Genomic DNA, 19,354 nt, shown 5'->3' on the forward strand with positions numbered 1-19,354 from the left:
GGGCTACTTTGTAATTGAGAGTAAAGAATTTTAGGGAAAAATTGCACTGTCACAGATAAGCAAAAAAAACCCCCAAATTGGTGAGGACTGCTAAGAAGACAGAGATGGGCTGCAGAAGGTTGAAAAGTGAGAAGAACTACTCAGAACTGGGGGAGTGAGCAGGAGGGAGGAGGGGCCTAAATGACCGGCGGGCCGTGTTAGAGGAAAGGAGAAGTGCGGGCACAAACCCCCAGGGGAACTCAGATCAGACACGACTGGGGGTGGCACAGCTGGACGGCTTACTTGTTTGAAGCTTTACAGTCCATACACACTAACACGTCCTTACTCAGAACCACCTGACTAAACACAGTGCCTACCTGAGAGTTTTTAAAATTGCTTTCAGGAAAATGGACAGGGGGAGCGGAAGGTGACCTTTGAGCCCGGGCTTTGGTGTGGCCTTCAGAAAAGCCCCCCACAGCCTCCAGCCGGGGCGTGCGCACCTGGAGTCCACGGGAAAACGCTACGTTCAAAAAGTCTGTTAAAGCCTCGGCACTTCGTCCTCAGCGCAGCACAGCTCGGGCAGGTATCTGCACACACAACGAAGGCCACCGGAAAGCCCGGTTCAGTGCTTGCAGCTGCACAGACGGCCGCGAAGGCCTTGTCCCCGGGGCTGGCGTGTGGGCCACCGGGGAACAGACATGGCTGCCGTCAGCACTGCTGGACGCTGTCCCTGCCCACGGAAACAGGCTCACTCTAAGAGCGAGAGCATGAAGTGCCCATCTGGCCTTGCTGTCGCACACCCCGTTCGGGTCCAGGAAATTCCATCAGCAGGTAATACACTCTAAAGAAGTTCTTAACACACAGAGACAAAAATCCCAACAGGCCCCAGGTGGCGTCCCCGTGCGAAGTCCCAGGAGGAGTCGGCACCTCTGGCCGTCACCCTGCTCTTCACTGTGTCCTTCCCTGGGCAGAAGTGCCGCCCACCCTTCCACTATCCCCTGGCTAGCTCTCTGCCGTGACCTGAAACCGCCTTGGGTCTCAGTGTGTCTGTCCCTCTCCAGCCCACGGGTCAGGCTTCCATCACTTCCGGCTGGGACCTGGGTGTAGATTCTTAGCTGGTCCCAAGTGCCCCATTTGCCCCTAAATTCTCTAATTCTCGCTGTCTCTGGGAAACAGGGGCTTGTGCCGCCTACACGGTTTTGTCATTAGTTTCTCCAACAAGCATGCGCTGCTTCTCTAGGGATTTACATAATGCAGGTGGACCGGTCCCTAAACTGGGGCTGGAAACCCGCCCCTGCTCTGCAGGGCCTGCTGGGCCCTGCGCATCCTTCCCGCCCCTCCCTCCACCCGGGCTGCGCTCTCCCTGCGAGAGAACAGTTGTCCCCTCAATGGTCACAGCGCACTCCCGCACTCACACCGTGGCCTCTGCCTAAACAACGCATCTTCCCCACCTGTTTTTGGTGCTCACCCGCTCACCTCCGAAAAGGCAAGTTCCAACCCAGCCCTGTACAGAGGCTTCCGTCAGCCTCCAATTGAACCCCTTTCTGATGCGCCTTTTACCTGCCTCCTCACGGCGTAGAGCCCCAGCGAGAAGGGACGGCGACGCTGGCTGTGCCCTGCCTCCCCACCCCCAGGCCAGAGCGGCGGGTGGCTCCCACCAGGCTCTCCTGGGAGGTGTGAGTGGTGAGTGGGCAGACAGAGGGGCCGACAGAGCAGGGGATGGATGAATGAACTCGCACACAGAGCAGAGCGCTCCACAGAAAGGTGCTGACAGACACGTGTGTTTATCTAAAGGCGGGTCACTACGCCAAGAAAGAAGAGAACGGACTCAGGTTTGAGTTGCTCTTCCCTTTTACGGACGTGGTTGTCCAGCCGGGCAAGTCCGAGTGAGCGCCCCCACACGACACACTCGACTTTGCTGTGTTGCACTGACTGCCTCGTGGTAACTCCCAGAAGGGAGTTAGGAGCCACTTCAGCCCCACGCGGACAGGATTCAGTGCTTCGTTAAATAACACGAAGATACTGCAAGTTCAGGATTCGCCGACACGACCCAGTGAAGACCGGGGTTCGACAGGCAGTTCTGTGCCGCACACTACAGGCTGTTCCTGCCGGAGGGCTGACGGCAGGCTTCTCCTTTCGAGCTCAGAAAGGCATTACTACTTACACAGCTCCTCTTCTCAAAAAACGTTTAACTTAGAAAAGAGCTCAAGTGCAGCGTATTAACCTCACTATTACCTCGTCCCCGAACACTACATTCTCACCGCGTCTTCACCTCACATCCTGCTAAACCCACAGGCAGCAGATGACCTGCCCCAAGGTGAGTCATCCTCCCACTCCCACGGCAGGCCCCGTTACCACGGTTACACTAAAAACAACTGCTCCCGCACTGTCCCGCTGTGGGCTGGGGGTAAATGAGTTCCTTCTCAGAGACCTTAAAGGATCTACTTCCTGAGCAGGCGGACGTGTGGCCCAGGCACCCAAGGCCCTGCTTTGGCAGGGTTCCCTCTGTGCCTGCTCCCATCTGGGCACTGGTTCAGGCGCGAGGAATGAAGTAAGTGAAGCCCGATAGGCACAGAGGCCGGCCTCGCCCAGCAGCCCCCCCAGGGTCAGAGCGCTAGGAACGCGCTTTCGAGTGTGGCTCCGAGAGACAGAGACCAGGGCACACAGAGCGGGGGCTGCGCGTGCGAGTGCGGACGTGGGAGGGAGCGGGCTCTCGGAGAGCAGTTCCGCAGTTCCTCTGAAGGGTAAAATAAAGTCCCCGCGGGACCAGGACTTCCCTTCTACCTGTGTCTCAGTGTAGGTTCCAGAACACTGCTCTCATCTCTCCATTTGCCCACAAAAGTCTTAAAATTTCTGGCAATTTTTCCCAAGTAACCTTTTCAACAATCAGGTAAATGGAGATGGGGGTAAAGATAACTGACATTCTAATTTTTAAAAATAACGTGCTAAGCCCTGGCTGGTGTAGCTCAGTGGATTGGGCGCAGGCCTGTGCACCAAAGGATCGCTGGTTCCATTCCCAGTCAGGGCACATGCCTGGGTTGCAGGCCAGTTCCCTGCAGGCCAGTTCCCAGCAAGGGACACATGAGAGGCAGCCACACATTGATGTTTCTCTCCCTCTCTCCTTCCTTTATCCTCTAAAGATAAATAAATAAAATCTTATATAAAAAAAAACCCCTGCTAAGAGGCAAAGCATGTCAGCTCAGTTGCCACTGTGCAAAAGCCCACTGATCTGTAGGGCGGAGAGCAGAAGGACGCCTGCAGGTGAGGGGACCTGACGGGAACAGTCGGGGACAGCATGGGTGTGGCTGTGGCAGCGCAGAAGTGGCCAGCACGCGCTTACCAGCCCTCACGGGCTACACCCTGCGCCTCCCTGCGTGCGAACTGCAGCTGGAAAAGCGGCTGGAAGCAGCAGGACGGAGCCCAGGCTGCTCCCTCGGCCTGGCTCCCGGCAGAGGCCGGAAGACGGAGTCTAGGGCCTGGTGCGGCGCGGGAGGGCTGGGCCCTGAGCGTGCGAGGGCGGCGCGACTCACTTCATCAGCTTCTGCTTGGTGGCGGAGTCTTTGAAGCTTCTGAATTCTTCGCCTGCTTTGATCTCATAAAACTGGGGCTTCAGGACGGTCTGCCGGTCCTCCCGGAGCTGCTGCTGCCGCTTCGCTCGTTCCTCCTGCTGGAGCAGCCGGCGCTGCCTCCTGACCTCCTCGACCCAGGCCTTCTCGTCGTCCGAACTCTCGGAGCTCTCCGCGTCGCTTGGCTTTCCTTCCGGCTCTTCCTCCTCTTCCTGGGGGTAAAAACAGTGAGACGCAGCTCCTCTCCCCACCAAGCCCCTACCCGTCACCTTTCCAACAGCCTCAGCCCATCAGAGTACGTGAGAGCAATGCCTACCATTAGACAGGACGTAGCCCAAGCTGAAGGTCAGACCAGTCGCCCCTCAAGAAATGTTAGTACAGATTCTGCTAACTTACAAAGAACGTTTTATACTGAAGAAATGGCGGCAGAGTCTGCACGACAGCACATTACCTGGTCTTGGTGTTCTTGTTGCTCTAAGAGTCTTAGTTTCTTCTTTCTTTTTTCAGTGAGTTTTGAAACAAGTGGATTCAAAAGCCTAAATTCTTCACTCTCTTCATCTACTTGGAAGTCAGGGTTCTCAAACATAACTTTAAATCGATCGTCGGTAAGAATATTAGGAAGGCTCTGTATGAGGAAAGTAAAAATTTGAAGTTAGCATCTGAGTAAAATCCGACCGGCACAACGACTTTAGAATGTTTCACTCGGTTACAGATTGATAAATTGCACGTGGCATAACTTATCAGATTATTACAAATTCTCCTTAGAGCTGGTTTCAGGTGCTCCCAGTCGCCCCCAGCTCTGCCCCCTGCTCACGTGAAACGCTAGTCCTCTGTTTCGGAGATGACATGCGTTACTTGGCCATCACACGTAAGGAGCTAAGGCCAAGACTTCCGACTAACTTTATGCTCAATACACGTTAGAGAGAATTTTCTTACATTAACATTTTGAATGCAAAACCACTTTTCAAGGAAATATGTTTTTCAAACATGGCTTTTTAAAAAAGATCGTACTTGTTTTTAGAGAGAAAGGAAGGGAAGGAGAGAAACACCGATCAGTTGCGTCTCGCACACTCCCAGCCCCCAGACGGGCCCCCGGCCCACAACCCAGGCACGTGTGTCCCCTGACCGGTTATCGAACCAGCGACCTTTTAGTCTGCAGGATGACATCTGACCCACTGAGCCACACCAGTCAGGGCAAAACAAGCACAGTTAATACACAGAATTAAAATCAGCGAGTCTTTGAATTTCATGTCCCCAAACTGGGAGGAGCAGCGCACGTGGACACCGAGTCAGGAATGACCTGGGGGGCGGCTACTCGCTCCAGCGGTGTCGTGGGGAAACAGGGACATCCCAACCCCTTTCCGAAGGGCCTCGTCAGTTCTCCCCAGGCCGTTTGACTGTGTTGGGGGCAGAGCAACAAATAAATTGCTTTGCCTAAAGACAAGTATGCATAGGAGAAACATTTATAAAATAAAATCTCTTCTGACCCAGCTGCAAAACCATTTCCCCGGAGATTTTTCCTTGTCTAACTGCTTGTTTTCACAGCTGTCTTTTTTTTTTTTTGAGTTGGATAAGGTGTAGCTAGTGATGTTCTACAGGAGTTTACAAACGTCTGGCTAGTGATCTGCCCTGTAAATACTCACGTATACATGCTAAACACTTGCCCCTGAGATTTGGAAGACATCTCTAAGCACTGTTTATATCACAGCCCAACCTCAAAGCAGTGTATCTTTCCATCTGAGTAGGAAGCTCATTAACAGTTTGTGCTAACGTGGTAACACATATGAGGAATGTCTGACATTTAAAACAAATGCGCTCTTGCAATGCAGTGGTCCCTGTGAGTAAGGCGACGCAGACTTCTGAGTAATGATGCAGTCTGAACACAAGCGCCTCCTCCTAAGCTCCGCTAACACCCTACTAACACAACAGAAAGGGGGCTTTAAGAAGCCACAGGCCCTGAAGAATGAAGACGACAGAAAAGGGAACCAGAGCAATGACATTTTGGAAAAAAAAAGGAAGGCCTAGCACGTGGGCTGTCTGACTGCAGGCCTCGTCTCTGGAGGGGAGGTATCTGCCGGGCCAGCAGCACCCCGAGGGCAAGGGCAGCCTCGGGCAGAGGGGTGCCGCCCGCCCGCCAGCATCCCCGCAGCCCTCCAGCTCCAGGCCTCCCCTCTCAGAATGCTGGCGGCGGGCTGCCGTTCTCCAAGCAGGGGAATCTAAACCGCCGAGACGGGGGCCCTGAAGAAGCTGCTGTTGGGAGCTTTCCCAAATCGACAGCGTGGCCATGCCCCTGCCCGGTGACTAGGAGCCTGGCCCCCGCCTGAGAGGGTCCATTCAGCTCTTTGAACTCTTCCCTCGCACATGAACCATGGCCATGGATCACGGCAGAGAGAAACCACCTAATTTTTTTTCCAAGGAAGTTTCCCCGCTAAAGGACCTAAGTGTCTGGATTGAGAGGGCCAACGAGTGGCGAGCATGCGAGGCGGCACTGAGCCAGCCCTGGGACTTCTCTGGACACTTCCTCTTTCCTGCCTCCCTCTCCTACTTTGGAGGAGAAAATCCTCCGGAACTTCCCGAGGAAAAAAGCACATGGGGTTAACAAGCACATGTTGTTGTTGTTCAGAACCTGCAGGGCTGACCCTCTCCTCGCTGCCTGCCCTGCCCTGGACTGATGGCACGGCGGGATGCGGGGTGCGGGGAGCGAGTCCCAGGATGTCGGCGAGAACCAGGCTTCCCGGATGCCCAGTCTAGACAGCAGGGCAGGAAGATGTAGAAGAGACTTTTCAGCAAAAATAAAATTATTCTAACAACTGATCTTCACATAAATATCCTGAGATGTGATTCAGACAATGGGCAAAAAATTGAGGGCTAAGTAGTGGTAACTAGAGAAACAAACAGAAAGCCAGTCGAGTCCAGGAAAGACGGGGGCTGTGTGCGAAGTGCCGCCCGGAAGTGGGACTCGGGCAAAGTCGCAACCACAGAGATGCTGACTCCCCTCAAGCCATGGCAGGACGGTGCTGGGAGGGACAGCTGCCAAGAGACAGTGCCTGGCATGTGCCAGTCAAGAGGACACTACTAAGAGACAGTTTTAAACCAAGAAAATCAGCTGAAAAGGCGAAAGCGTTTATCTTGGGAAACGAAAGTGGTGGAGGGGAGGGAAGGAAGAGCAAGAGAGAAAAAGGACGGCGGGATGGACAGCGGGATGGACAGCGGGACAGACAGCGGGACAGCCAACGCTCCCAACCAACCTCAGAGAGATACCCGGTCTCTAGAACTGTGCGTGAACTACTGTGGTAAAAACCCAAAACAATTCTTTTGGTTAGAACTGACCTGATGGAACCCAGTGTCTACGCATGACTGTACCTCCCCCCAGAGAGATGAATTGTTACGTGAACTCTTAATGGTGTGGAGTAACCCCCAAGGCTACTCAGACCCCCTGGCCTGCAGAGGTCACGCACGGCCACCCCCCACGACTGAGCTGCTGCAGAATCCAAGAGCAGCACTTCACACAGACTCGGGGCAACAAACAATTGGCAGAAAAGGCGGAGAATGACACTTGTAATAAAAATGGTTCTAACAAAATTCAACCCTGTACAAAACCAATGGGTCATGGGTGCTGTGCCTACTGAGCTTGTGCACCACCCTCAGTACCCATCTGTTGAAAGAACAGATGGATTAATTTTTAACTAGAATTAATACCCCCACACTTCTGAGTTTGGATAAGGCCCAGACAATGCTTCCTGACATCATGTGGTGGGTCGCTCTCCACTGTGGGTCTGACAGCAACTGGCGGTAACCATCTTATTAGACTTGGGTGATGCCATCGGTGACGGCAATATTTGGGATTTCACATTTCACCAGGACAGCATATTTCACTGTCTGCCTCCTTGGAATTTCAGCTGGAGCCAAAGCAGAACGTAACTGCACCTCACTGACTTTCAGCTCAGGAGGTATCAGAGCTATTACAGCTGGAGGGTTTGATGAGCAGTTCAAAGGCAAGACTAATGAACTGCTGATGGATTTAACGATTCTTTCAAGTATTCTTCACAATTACAGGGAAGGATTCCTTCCTTAATTCATGAGTGGTTTTGAAGGTCTTCCTTATGTGAGATAACACCTGGCCCAACCAGCCTGACAAACTTCAACAGGAGCCTCGGGTCAGGGCCTGGTGTGGGTCAGCAGGCGCCGAAAAGCAAACCAGGGGCATGCTCTGCAAAATGCCCTTACAAAACCTCACCTTGGCCTTCTTTCTCCGTGCAGAGTTTTGCTTCTCTTCCTCCTCCTCAATTAATTTCAGTGCCAGCTCTTTGTTAACTTTTGGCAATTTCTGGAGAGGAAAGACAAGCTGCATTAAAACATCGATATTTTATCTTTAAAGGTTAAAGCAAAAAGCTGGACAAAGGCACTCCACACCCCAGCGCCCCCGCCACCAAGCACTCATTCCTGACTCTTGAACACTTAAGGACAGAGGAAAGTCTTTTGCACTGAGAGAGGGTGTGCGTGTGTCAGAGCCAATGCTCAGCGAGGAACGACAGCATCATGTGGCCGGGCAACCTCAACCAAGAGGGGCTGGAGGGCCCGAGGGGTGGTGGACTGCTCAGCCCGCCTGCCTGTTGCTGAGCTGGCACCACGCGTGACACTGCTCTCCCTGGCAGCAACCGGTGGCTCCGGGAGAGTGGGGGTTCCCGCTGCAGTTTTCTGAGGCTCCCAGGAGCAGCCTCCTTCTACCCCAAGGACCCCTCCTTAGAGGCCGGCTGCCCCGCCCAATGGAGAAGCTGGCTCCAGTAAGTCCCTCCTCCCTGCAGCCAGTGCCGCTCCCATCAAATCAATCTAATGTTTCTGTCTTTCCGGTTCTCCGATACCGGGTTGACGGCTCTTCCCACCAAAGTCTGCCAGTTACTGTAACTGGTGCGGTCTGGCCGCTGTGAGGACCCTGACACGGTCCATGGCCTTTGTCTCTGGTGGCTCACACAGCTGGCCCAGGACTCAGCCTACTGCCGGTAAGAAATGGATGTCAGATCCGAGTGTCCACTGGAGGACACCACTGGATGGGCGCAGCAGGGATGACAGCAGTCCCTCTAACGTAATACGACTGATTTCCCATAATACTACCGCAACGGAGTCCGCCACAATAAGACTACACAGCACCCACCCTCATGACAAATAAAATATACCAAAAGCACTAGTAAGTGACGGAAGAACTCAGGAGTGGACGGCAGGTTCCTTCGGGATAACAACGAAATGAAAACTAAGTTCTTTCCTCCAGTAAACGCAATGGAGAGGACAAGACTCACCTTCAGCTGGACTCTCTGTGCCCGAGTCTCCTCTATCTTCTGGCGGATCTTATCTTTCCTGTATTCTTCGTAAGCAAATGGGTTTACCATCAGTTTCACCTTTCCAAAGTAAAAAAATAAAAATGAAAAAATAAAAGTACTGTAAAGAGCTGTGGTTAGCAGCAATTTCATAGACACCGTCACTATTGTGTCAAAGAGCAGACGGATTTCTTACAAAGCACTAAGTATGTTTTGTGAAAATGCAAGTAAGTACAGACACGGCTACGGACTGCTCATCAGCCACCCAGAGTGACTGTGCTTTTGTGTTACCTTGTGATAGAGTCTTATGTCCATGAAAAACCCGTGCATATACGCCCGGAGAAAGGGCGACCCGATGAGATGCGTGAGCCCTGGGGAAGTGAATCAGAAAGAAATCTCTTAAACAGTAACCGACACTCGCTGACTACATTCAGACACCACACCGAGTACTTTTCAGACACGACATGCATCAGCCGCCAAGCACCCCTAGGGTGGGCGCCACTGCCATTGCAGAGAGGACGAAACCAAGGCAGGCAGGGGTCAAGTACACTGGCCAAGTCAGGGCAGAGGTGGGGTGTGGACCCGTGTCCATTCGTCTCTGATGCCCACGACACTGGCCACAAGTGCTTCTGCAGACACACTAGTCTATGAAACACGTTTTGGGAAATACCAAGTTATGGGGCCATAGGTGGGGGGGGGAGTCAGAACTTGTAAGTATTGAATGGTAATAATCTTACAAAAATAAGAGAAGTTAATTACTAAGCCTTACTTCCACTTTTAATATAAATTATTTTAAAGATTTTATATGTGATGGTGAAATCTGTTGAAAAATGATAGCCAATGGCTCACTTAATATTATAAGATATTAATAATGTACATGAAAAAGTTTCTGGTATGACGTATTTTGTTGAATATTATACCTACTGTCACAGTTTTAAAAGCGAGCTGAATTACATTTTATCCAAATACAGCTAAACCAAATATACCTATTTACTACCCAATCCTGTTTTCTTTCACCATCCAGCTGCTGCTGTCCATCCGTCTGTTCGGACAACTAAGGTGCCTAGACTGTGGGGAACGGGCCCGCCGCTGTGCGCCCCATTCTCCGTGACTTGCTGCAGCGCCTCTTCCCGCCACTGGAGTGAGATTAGCAGCATCTGCTTGCTTTGCCCTGCAGACCGGTGCTGGGAAAAATTCACTCTTCTGGCAGGCTGGAGAGACCGGGGCTCAGAGCGAGGTCTCGGGGTTAAGTTCCAACCTCACTTTTACTAGCACTGAAGCCTTTGGCAACTCACTCCACTCTCAATGTGCCTCAGTCTGCTTATCGACGAAACAGAATCACAAGAGTGTCCACCCCTCGGAGCTGGGAGGGGGAGGGAGCACGTCCCGTCCGGCACACGTAAGCCCTGCTCGAGTACCACATACTATCAGGGGGCGTTTCTCGGTCTGTGGTCTTTGACCCTACAGCACCCAGTAGGGTCTGCACGTCTGAAGTCAGTCTGCGGGTTCCAAGTCTCAGATCGGATCTTTTAAAGGGCAAACCGACAGGGAGCCAGAAATCATTCACTTGCAGTCTTTAAGATTCTTCACAACCTGATTACACTCAACTAGCACTTGAAAAAGCACACCGCTGCTTTCTTGACAGATCCTTTTTTCTACACACAGGGAGGGCCGTCCCTCACTCACTCAAGATGAAATGAAGCTTCAGCAGCTGAACTCACCTGAACTTCCTCCAAGCACAGACGGTAAATCTGATAATGTGGACTACGTGTAATATCTGCTTGGCAGAGACTTGAAGACCAGACGAAAGTGACTCCACCACTTCTGAAGTGTCCAACACCCCCCCCCCCCCACCAAGCAGGGAGAGAGATAATACTTCTACCATTGCTTTACCCAAATCGTCTTTACCTAGGTTTTCCAGGTCTCTCTTGGTGACGAACTTGTAGTCATCGTACACCGTGCTCTCCGGATTCTCTTCCAACTCTTCCGTCAGGTTGTCCAAGAAGGAGCACCACCTGGGAGCGGGGCCCAGCACCTGCCGGTGTCGGGGAGAGGTTAGCAAATCACGTTCTCACAGCTCAGCTGCGAGTCTGTTCTTTCCAGCCGGACTTCCTTAAATGTAAGTTTGGATCCCGATTCTGTCAGCACTATCGGAAGTAACTCAACGCGCACGGCGGACAGGCAGGCAGTGGAAGAGAATAATGTAGGAGGCGCTGAGACTGGTGAGAGGAAGACTCGGGTCAGGTCAGGAAGCAAAGACACCCACGAGCGTGCTTACGTCTTGAACTGAGAGCACAAACAATTCACGTACTTATAATGACAGCGTCCACCTATTCATCTCTTGCCTCTTTTGTTCAAAACAATACTCGAGTCTCCAAGCGCATATTTGAGGTACAGTTTTTAAGTTTGCCACTCATAAAGAACAAAAGTCTAAAATGAAAATTAGTTTTTTTAGGAGTTTTCAACTACTTTACTTCATAACTACACTTACTCTTGCATGGTCCACTTCACTTAATTCATTAAAAATTAAAATTCTGTACATATAATTCTTCAGACTTAACTAGAACAGGATGTCAGGATCTGTGAACTGGTCCCAATGACAGGCTCAGGAGCAAAGGGCTGAACAGACTCTACAACCAACAAGCCAAATCTGGGCACTTTGGCTCGTGAGCCATGAGGTACGGGCTGCTTTTTTACCTTGTGGCTCTGATGCAGATGCTCACCCACTGCGGAAACTTCTTGCTCAGTGGGAATGATGCCACTGAAATCCTTGGTGGGGGTGGGGGGGCGTGGATTCAGAGGAAAAAACACTGACCACACGGAGCTTCCACTGACTACCTGCCTGGGAACTTTGGTAGTAACCAATTACACAGGAAAACAACAGTGACGCAATGGAAACGATTCAACGTAGCATAAACTTTTTGGGAAAAGGTAGATGGGAGGAGGAGAGTTATAGCCAAGAAAAATGGCCCCTAATGCCCTCTTCAATCAAAACAAACAAACAAACAAACAAACAAACAAACAGACGTTAGATACAGCTATACTAATATCGTTGTATTATCTTGCCTGCTTAGAGAGAATGACCCCACCCCTAACCACTGAAGACTGCTGGGCTCGTGAGCATGAGAAGCGACCCTTAATAGCACAGAGTCCTACCAACAAGTTTCATATTAGCAGAACCTGGAGAAAAAAATTTTGAAAGCAGAAGATTACATATACAAAGGAGTTTGACTCTAACCCTAGAAGACAAACCTTCAAGAAATGGGAGGCATCTTTAAAAAACTCAGCGTGGAACACTTCTTAAGGGCAGGAGTTGCAGTCAGCGCCGAACAGCACCACACACAGAGCACCGTGCTAAACCAAGGTACTGAATATGAGCTCCCTGAAGGAGTTCAAATTCTTGTGGGAACACAAACCCACGAGCGCTGCCAGTGCACATGGGCAGACACACTCAGCCGCGTGCAGCAATGCACAGAGAGGGCACCAGGTCCACAGGGGAGCAGGTGCAATGGGAGGAAGTAGGACCCAGGGGGAACGAGCACAGGAGGCAGCCAAGAAAACCCCGGCACCTTCTGAGGTGGAGGTGCTCGGACGGCAGGGTGTCTGCCCCCACCCCCGGAGTCGATCCTGTCCCTTTGGGAGACGAGGAGCTCCACCTGTTTTAAAAGGTGAGTTTCCAGCGCCTAGAACACTGCCTGCCGAGCAGGAAGCGTTCAATAAATATTTCACAAATAAATCCACTTGTGCACAAAACACATGTGAATGCACCACGGATTCCATGTGCGTGAGGTACTGAGACTTAAAAGGTCCTGTTTAATGATTTTAAAAACTGTCTAACTGTCCTTAGTCAGATGAAAACACTCAAATACTTCACTGTAAAACCACTGGGCACGAGAATGCTTTTTGGTGAGATCCGGCCTGTTTGGCCCCTGGGTGGCGGGCACCGGTCACTAACGGGCCTCCCGCCATGGGAGCTCCACCATTCAGCCTCCGATCCGTCGTAAACACGCTGCGACAACAAAGAGATCATGTTGTGTTCGCCGGCTGTTCTTGGGGGATGAAGAGGAAAAATATCAAAAGACTATAATAGTCCTTTTTCATTATATTCCACAGCACAGTTTTTGATTAGTTATCTGGATTCTAATGGCATTGTTTTAAATGGCCTCTTGGGGACAGATCTAGTTATGGTACGTGATCTCTGCAATCAAACCCATGGTCATTAAACTTTATAGGAGGAAATATTTCCAACAAAAACAAAATGAAATCTAATGGGCTCACTTTATTAACCACGCTTCCCGAGTTCCTTTTCAGAGAAAAATACATCAGAATAACCATAACAAAGCTGAAATCACGGATGTGAGTGGTATTGACCTCGGGTTTTAGCCACAGAAGGGCTTTTCTCAGAGGTCTGCCAGCAAGGTGCCAAAATCGTGGCCAGCGGACCAGTGAGGAGGGCTCACCCGCACGCACAGCAGCCTGCTGGGCCCAGGACCACAATGCCAATTAACGTGTAGAAATCCCTTGCTGTCTTCATTTATAAAATATGGTAAACCTTCAACCAACCCTTAAAAACACAGGAACTCGCCTCCTAAATTTCAGGCTTTCCAAATTCGAGAAAGCATCTCTTGACCCCTGGAGTGCGACCCCACGGCCATATCACGAGTGTCCAGGCTTTCTGCGGCCACCATGTCGCCACCTTGCATACTTCAGTCAAAGCTGATTACTGCGGGCTTACCCACGTTTTTATTCACCTAAAGAGTTTGGTTTCAGAAAATTGATGAGGACTGTTCTATTCTGAACTTCTGTCATCTGTTAATGACCTTCCACTTTTTGTTTATAAAAATGTCCTACAGTCACAGGTCATAAAAGCAGAGAACTGGAAACTGACCATCAAGCTGCTATAAAGGGACACTGGGTCCCTGAGCAACCACAATGCCAATCCCGTCATCCGACCCAGAGTGCGCAGGCCTCCAAAATAGGAAAGAATCCCCATCAACAGGCTGCGGGACGGCCTCGACTCAAACGGGGCCGAACGCCCGCTTGCTCTAACCCGTTAAGGCGGAGGCGCCAATTCTACAGCACACAGAATGCAAGCCACGTGCCCAAGACCATCTGCTGCTGCGATTACAGTGTGTCTCTCCAAAATGTTAATTCTACATTTCATTTTAAAACTCAAAACTCTCCTGTGTTCTGCCAATGGACAAAGGTAACTGAGGGTGCGGAGCAAAGAGTATAGACATTAAAGTCCTCAGGGAGGCGACAGAGAAGGGCCCCCCTTTCCGCCGTGTACTTTGAAACACTATCGTGCCGCACCCCAAACTGTGTCCAGGAGAAACAAAGCCCGAGGATTCCTGGATAGTGTTAGCGGATCAGGGGGATTAACGGACCAACAACGAAGAATTATCGACACACTGGAGACAAAGATTCACACCATACCAATTTAGTACAAGTGCCACCATTTTCCAGTTACTTATAATGCTAGCATGACAAAATGGTTTTATTTTCCTCCTATTAACATGAAAGAAAATAACTGATAACAGAGCAGCAATTAAATGAAAATTATCTCACATTTTTAGTGATTAAAAAATTTAGGAAACTTTAGCAACTAAGAAAAATTTTAATTTTTCCAGTAGAACTTTATCAGCTGGCAGAAACTCTGAACCAATGCCCTGACCGGCGTGTCTCGGCCAGCTGGGTGTCACCCCGCAAAGGGACAGGTCACTGGTTTGGTTCCTGGTGAGAGCACATACCAACCGATGCTTCTCTACGTTTCTCTCTGCCTTCCCCTTTCTCTAAAGAGGAATTAAAAAAATCTTAAACAACTCTGAACCAAAATGGGCTCATACATGGAAAAACTTGAACTGATGTGTAATTACATCAGCACACGTGAAAGCATGTAACATACCCAAGCACATGGGGCTTTTAAAACACTCTTTAAAACCTTTCCAAATGCAGACAGCACCCGGGCAAGGTAGTGCCTCTCCGTGAGTGACACCAGAGTGACGACAGTGTCAGAGAACGCGGCGCACAGGGCAGGGGGCTCAGCAGCTCCGGCAACCACCCCAGGGCCGGTCGATGTCAGGAGGCAGGGCTCACTCCCTGCTTGTTTACGGAGCTCCCCACTTACGACATCCCAGGGGCAGCGTACTCCAGAAATCAGGCAGGAGAATGAACTCGAACAGGAGAAGAGTTGTTTCCCATACAGCAGTACTTTGGGGAAAGGGCCACATGATTCTTAGTTTTCTTAACTTCATTCATTCATTCAAAAGGTCAGGTGAGCATGTCCTAAAAGTGCTAATCGTCAAGTATAAGTAAAACAAGTTTAGAAAACAATCACATACAATATACTGTGATTAGTGCCAGAGAAGAGACATTTTTCAATGGCTCCGGGAGCCCTTTGTCTGCCGACGCAGATGGACAGTGCGTCAGAGGAGACGGGCCGTCTGGAAAAGCTCTGAGAGGTTACGACTTTGTACTCAGAGAAACACACCTGCTGCAGCTAGAACGTAACGCCGTGCACCATTAACGTGCAGTTTGCTCACTCATTACTCAGAAGGTGCCTGGTCAGAAGAATGGCCCCTTTTACCTTTTAGTGATCTTATCCTAACTACGACAACCCTGGACACTCAGTTCAAACATTATTTATGTCATAATGACCCCATCAAACAGGTAAAGACCTACATTTACTGACAACAGTGACGGGTTTGAATATAAAATACCTTTACCACCTGGCAACCACGTAAGTCATCTAATTGTTCTGTTATGGAACTGTTTACAGGACATTCTAAAAGTAGGCATTCATATCAGTTCTGGAACTAGAGCAGTAGTAACAACAGTCATCAGAAGAGCAACACTAATAACAGCAATAGCAGAAAGGAACACGACACTTTAAGAGGCAGGTAAGAATTTTAACCCTAGCCAACGAGAAGTCCGTGACTAACTATAAAGCTTTAACCCTTTATGAGAAGCTACCTGGGCCATGCACTGCTGTCCCTTTGGAAACCTTTGGTGGGGTCTAGCTCAGGGGTCCGAAATGGCACGCACAGGACCAGTCATCTGGGACACAGAAACGCTTCAGGTCTGGGGCCTAACAAGGCAGGTCGGGCCAGGCTTTGCCACTGGTGAGCTACAAAAAGGTTCCGGGACTTCTGGATTTCGAAATCACAGATCAGAGACGACGAAGGTGTGTTACACAGTGTAAATGTCACCGACCACTATTGTGATTAATGACGGTCCTTCTAATCGCACAGCCTGCCATCTCCAGTAGGGCTTTGCCAACTACGAAGGACAACTCTGCAGCATAAACACAAACTCAGAGGACAATTTCCTGTCCAAACTTTCCTTGCACTACTGACGGAGAAGCCCCGTGAGCACCAGCACACACTTTCAGATTCTGACACGGGGGCCGACTAGTACCTGGTTGGAAGCCTGAGAAAGGAGATGGCTCGGCCGGCCAAGGGAGGGGCCATGAACTTAAGGCGTGATTTCACTGGCCGCACATGGGCCCGAATTTACATGCAACTGTGTGAGCAGCTGTGAGCCCTTTAAGGTGCTCGTACTTGTAGTGCTTCGTTCCCTCCTTCCTACAATCCAGGTAAGCAAAGCAGCTATCTCACTTCAACATTTATTTTAAAGAGCAGCAGAAGTATCTATTGCAATTCAGTGTTTGATAAGGAGTAGTTCAGGCACTGAAGTGAATGACAAAAAGTACGGCCCAGTGAAAACAAAGAAGATTCCTCATCCCGCAGACTCACTGCCAGTCGGTCAAACCGACGGTGCATCTAGACCAGGCTCTGCGGACACCCGTGGGCATCGGACGGGGCGACTGCGCTCCGGGCTGGGGGCACAGCACACCCCAAGCACACATTTAAATACAAAAACAGAACGTGTCAGGAACCACAGAGAACATTCAGTTATTAACGGTACAGTGACTACAAGTTTGTTCCTTCCTGTCCCAAGCCTAGTTAACATGGCGGTAATGAATATGACAAGGACAAAAAGAACAGAAGACGACCCAGTGGTCAAGGTCTTCACATGGCTGGTTCAAATATGAAAATCAACACAGTACCCCATATTAATGGAGGACAAAATCCACAAACTCTCAAGAGACAGGAAACGCATTTGATAAAAATCCAACCCCAACTCATGACAAAAACATTCAACAAACTAGAAACAGAAAGGAATATAATTCTAAAAAACATCTACAAGGCCCTGGCCAGGCAGCTCAAAGCGGTCAGTGTCGTCCTTACACACCAAGGTTGCAGGTTCGATCCCTGGTCAGGGCACATACGAGAAGCAACCAACAACAATCGATGTTTCTTTCTTTCTTTCTCCCCCTTCCCCTCTCTCTAAAATAAAGAAATAAGTAAAATAAAACAAAACATCTACAAAAAACCCACTACTAACACTGTTGTTAATGGTGCAAGACTGGACGCCTTTTCGCTAAGGTTCCATTTCTGTCCGCTTTTCATGAAAACTGCAAACAATGCCTTAAAAACACGAAAAGATCCTCAGCTTCCATCTTCTTCCTTCCATTCTCAAGAAGCAGTATCTTCAGATGGCCCCGATGCTCTTCATGGTCCACTGCTAAACAGGAAACACACGTCTCCTCCAAGGTCCCCCACGAATTCTCTCCTGAAGAGCCTGGCCCCGCCCCGCTGCCACAAACCACAGCTGGACGTTTACTGTCGCTTTACACCTGAATCCCACGCGGTTTCCTGGAGTCCACCCGCGGTTCGCAGTGACAGCAGCTCCGGGCAGCGCTTCCCCTCCCCAGTTCCCCGACGACGCTAACGGGGCTCCACCTGGCCGCTGCGCCTGCACACGCAGCTCCTCCAGGGTGCGGAAGGCACCAGGCCAAGTTCATCACGTGAGAATGTATTTATCTTTTTGATTATACACCTGGTAACGAGCACTCTCCAAGACCTCGTCTGGTCATTCTATTCCTGCCAAGACTTACACAGATGGTTTTGGCGTGTTATCCCGGTGGCCGCATCAGCGGTTTCCTGGTTCCGGCCTACTTCCTTGCAGGCAAAGGAATTTGTTAATAATTTTTCAGCATTTCCTTTTGCCTTCCCAATTCTTAATTCTGAAGTCTACGTAACAACAAAATTATCCTAATATTTAAAAATATCTAGTGATGGGAACTTGGCAGAAACAAAGGAAAAATGAAATGCTTTTAAATGTATGTACACTTTTCCCTCAAGGTCACACACCTGAACAATGCTATTCTAGGACAGTCAAAACCATTCAGCAGCCACTGTTTATCCGCAGGGCACCGTGCACGGAACTAGGAAATCCTGACGAACACACATTAAATTCAAACAAAATTAGATCTGCCGTGGTCTCCAAAGAAAGCCGAGGAAAGCATTACACATGCAGAACAAAAGAAGAGGCTAAAGAACCAAATTTTGATTCACATTGAATAAAATGTGGCCAACCATTAATTGCTTACGTAACTTTCTATAAACTTAGGTAAAATGTTATTTCAGAGTTTTAAATACGTATATTTCCCCATGGGAAGATAAAAAGGACTCTCACACATGATAATACAGTGTCCTATTAACATGTAGAACATGGATATAGGGTTGTGAGAAGGAAGTACTGAGTATACAGTATTAATCTACTCTTTTTTAATTTATTGGTTTTAGACAGAGAGAGGAAGGGGGAGAGAAACGTCGGTTTACTGCTCCACTTACTTATTCACACAACCACTGGTTGCTTACTGTATGTGCTGTGGTCCAAACCCGCAACCTTGGCGTCCTGGAATGGCGTGCTACCCAACTGGCCAGGGCCAGTATTAAGCTGTTCTTAGAGAAATCTTAGGGTAGATCCCAAAAACTTCATGTAAAATCTAACCATTTTTAAAAAGAGAAGAGCTTTATGAGAGACAAACCACACACGTCATGTGATCTTCAGGTTCAGAGTGAAAGGGAGGCCGTGTAGTTCGGTGGGAGTGACGGGGCGGAAAAGACCACTTGCTTTAGCCGGACCAGAAATTTCACCATGGGCTCCCTCGAGATGCACGTAAGGTACAAAGACGTCATCCAGGTGAGTAAGGGAGGTGGACTGACGTGCCTGAAAGAAAAACTCTCTTGGAATTAAACCCAAGAAGCGCATCATAGTTCTTTCTTTAAGGGACTCGAGCACTGGGCATTGAAAGCAGCTCGGTGACCTGGCCTGGCTCTGGCACAGTTCAGAGCTGTGCAGTCCTGTACGGCAGATGCCTGGGGCTGTTCAAAATGAAACCAAGATAAAAGGAAATGTGAGAGTCAGTTCCCCCAGGGGCACTGCAAATGCTCCGTAGCCACACATGGCCAGCAGCCTCCACAGTGGACCCAGCAGACCGGGAAAGTTTTCATCAGCACAGAAAGTTCCACGGAACGGCGTTGGTTTATGGAATTCAAAGCAATGGGCGATAAATACCCACAAAGAGGATGCTGGTGAATAAATTACGACATAGCTACACAGTAAGATACTGCACGAGGCCACACCTAT

General features: G+C 49.8%; 1 protein-coding gene across 1 annotated transcript in view; it reads right to left on the minus strand.

Moving 5' to 3' along the window:
- Positions 1-19,354, minus strand: part of NOL10 (nucleolar protein 10) — a 62,569-nt gene that overhangs the window by 5,327 nt on the left and 37,888 nt on the right. Inside the window, exons 14-19 of the mRNA XM_037151784.2 lie at positions 10,766-10,892; positions 9,149-9,228; positions 8,840-8,938; positions 7,783-7,872; positions 3,997-4,170; positions 3,510-3,757 (exon numbers count right to left, since the gene is read on the minus strand). Coding sequence (XP_037007679.2) covers positions 3,510-3,757; positions 3,997-4,170; positions 7,783-7,872; positions 8,840-8,938; positions 9,149-9,228; positions 10,766-10,892 — 818 coding nt within the window. The remainder of the gene's footprint in view (positions 1-3,509; positions 3,758-3,996; positions 4,171-7,782; positions 7,873-8,839; positions 8,939-9,148; positions 9,229-10,765; positions 10,893-19,354) is intronic.

The sequence above is a fragment of the Artibeus jamaicensis genome, unplaced genomic scaffold, assembly GCF_021234435.1.
Source record: "Artibeus jamaicensis isolate MK-2021 breed Jamaican fruit bat unplaced genomic scaffold, CSHL_Jam_final contig_465, whole genome shotgun sequence".
Lineage (NCBI taxonomy): Eukaryota > Metazoa > Chordata > Mammalia > Chiroptera > Phyllostomidae > Artibeus > Artibeus jamaicensis.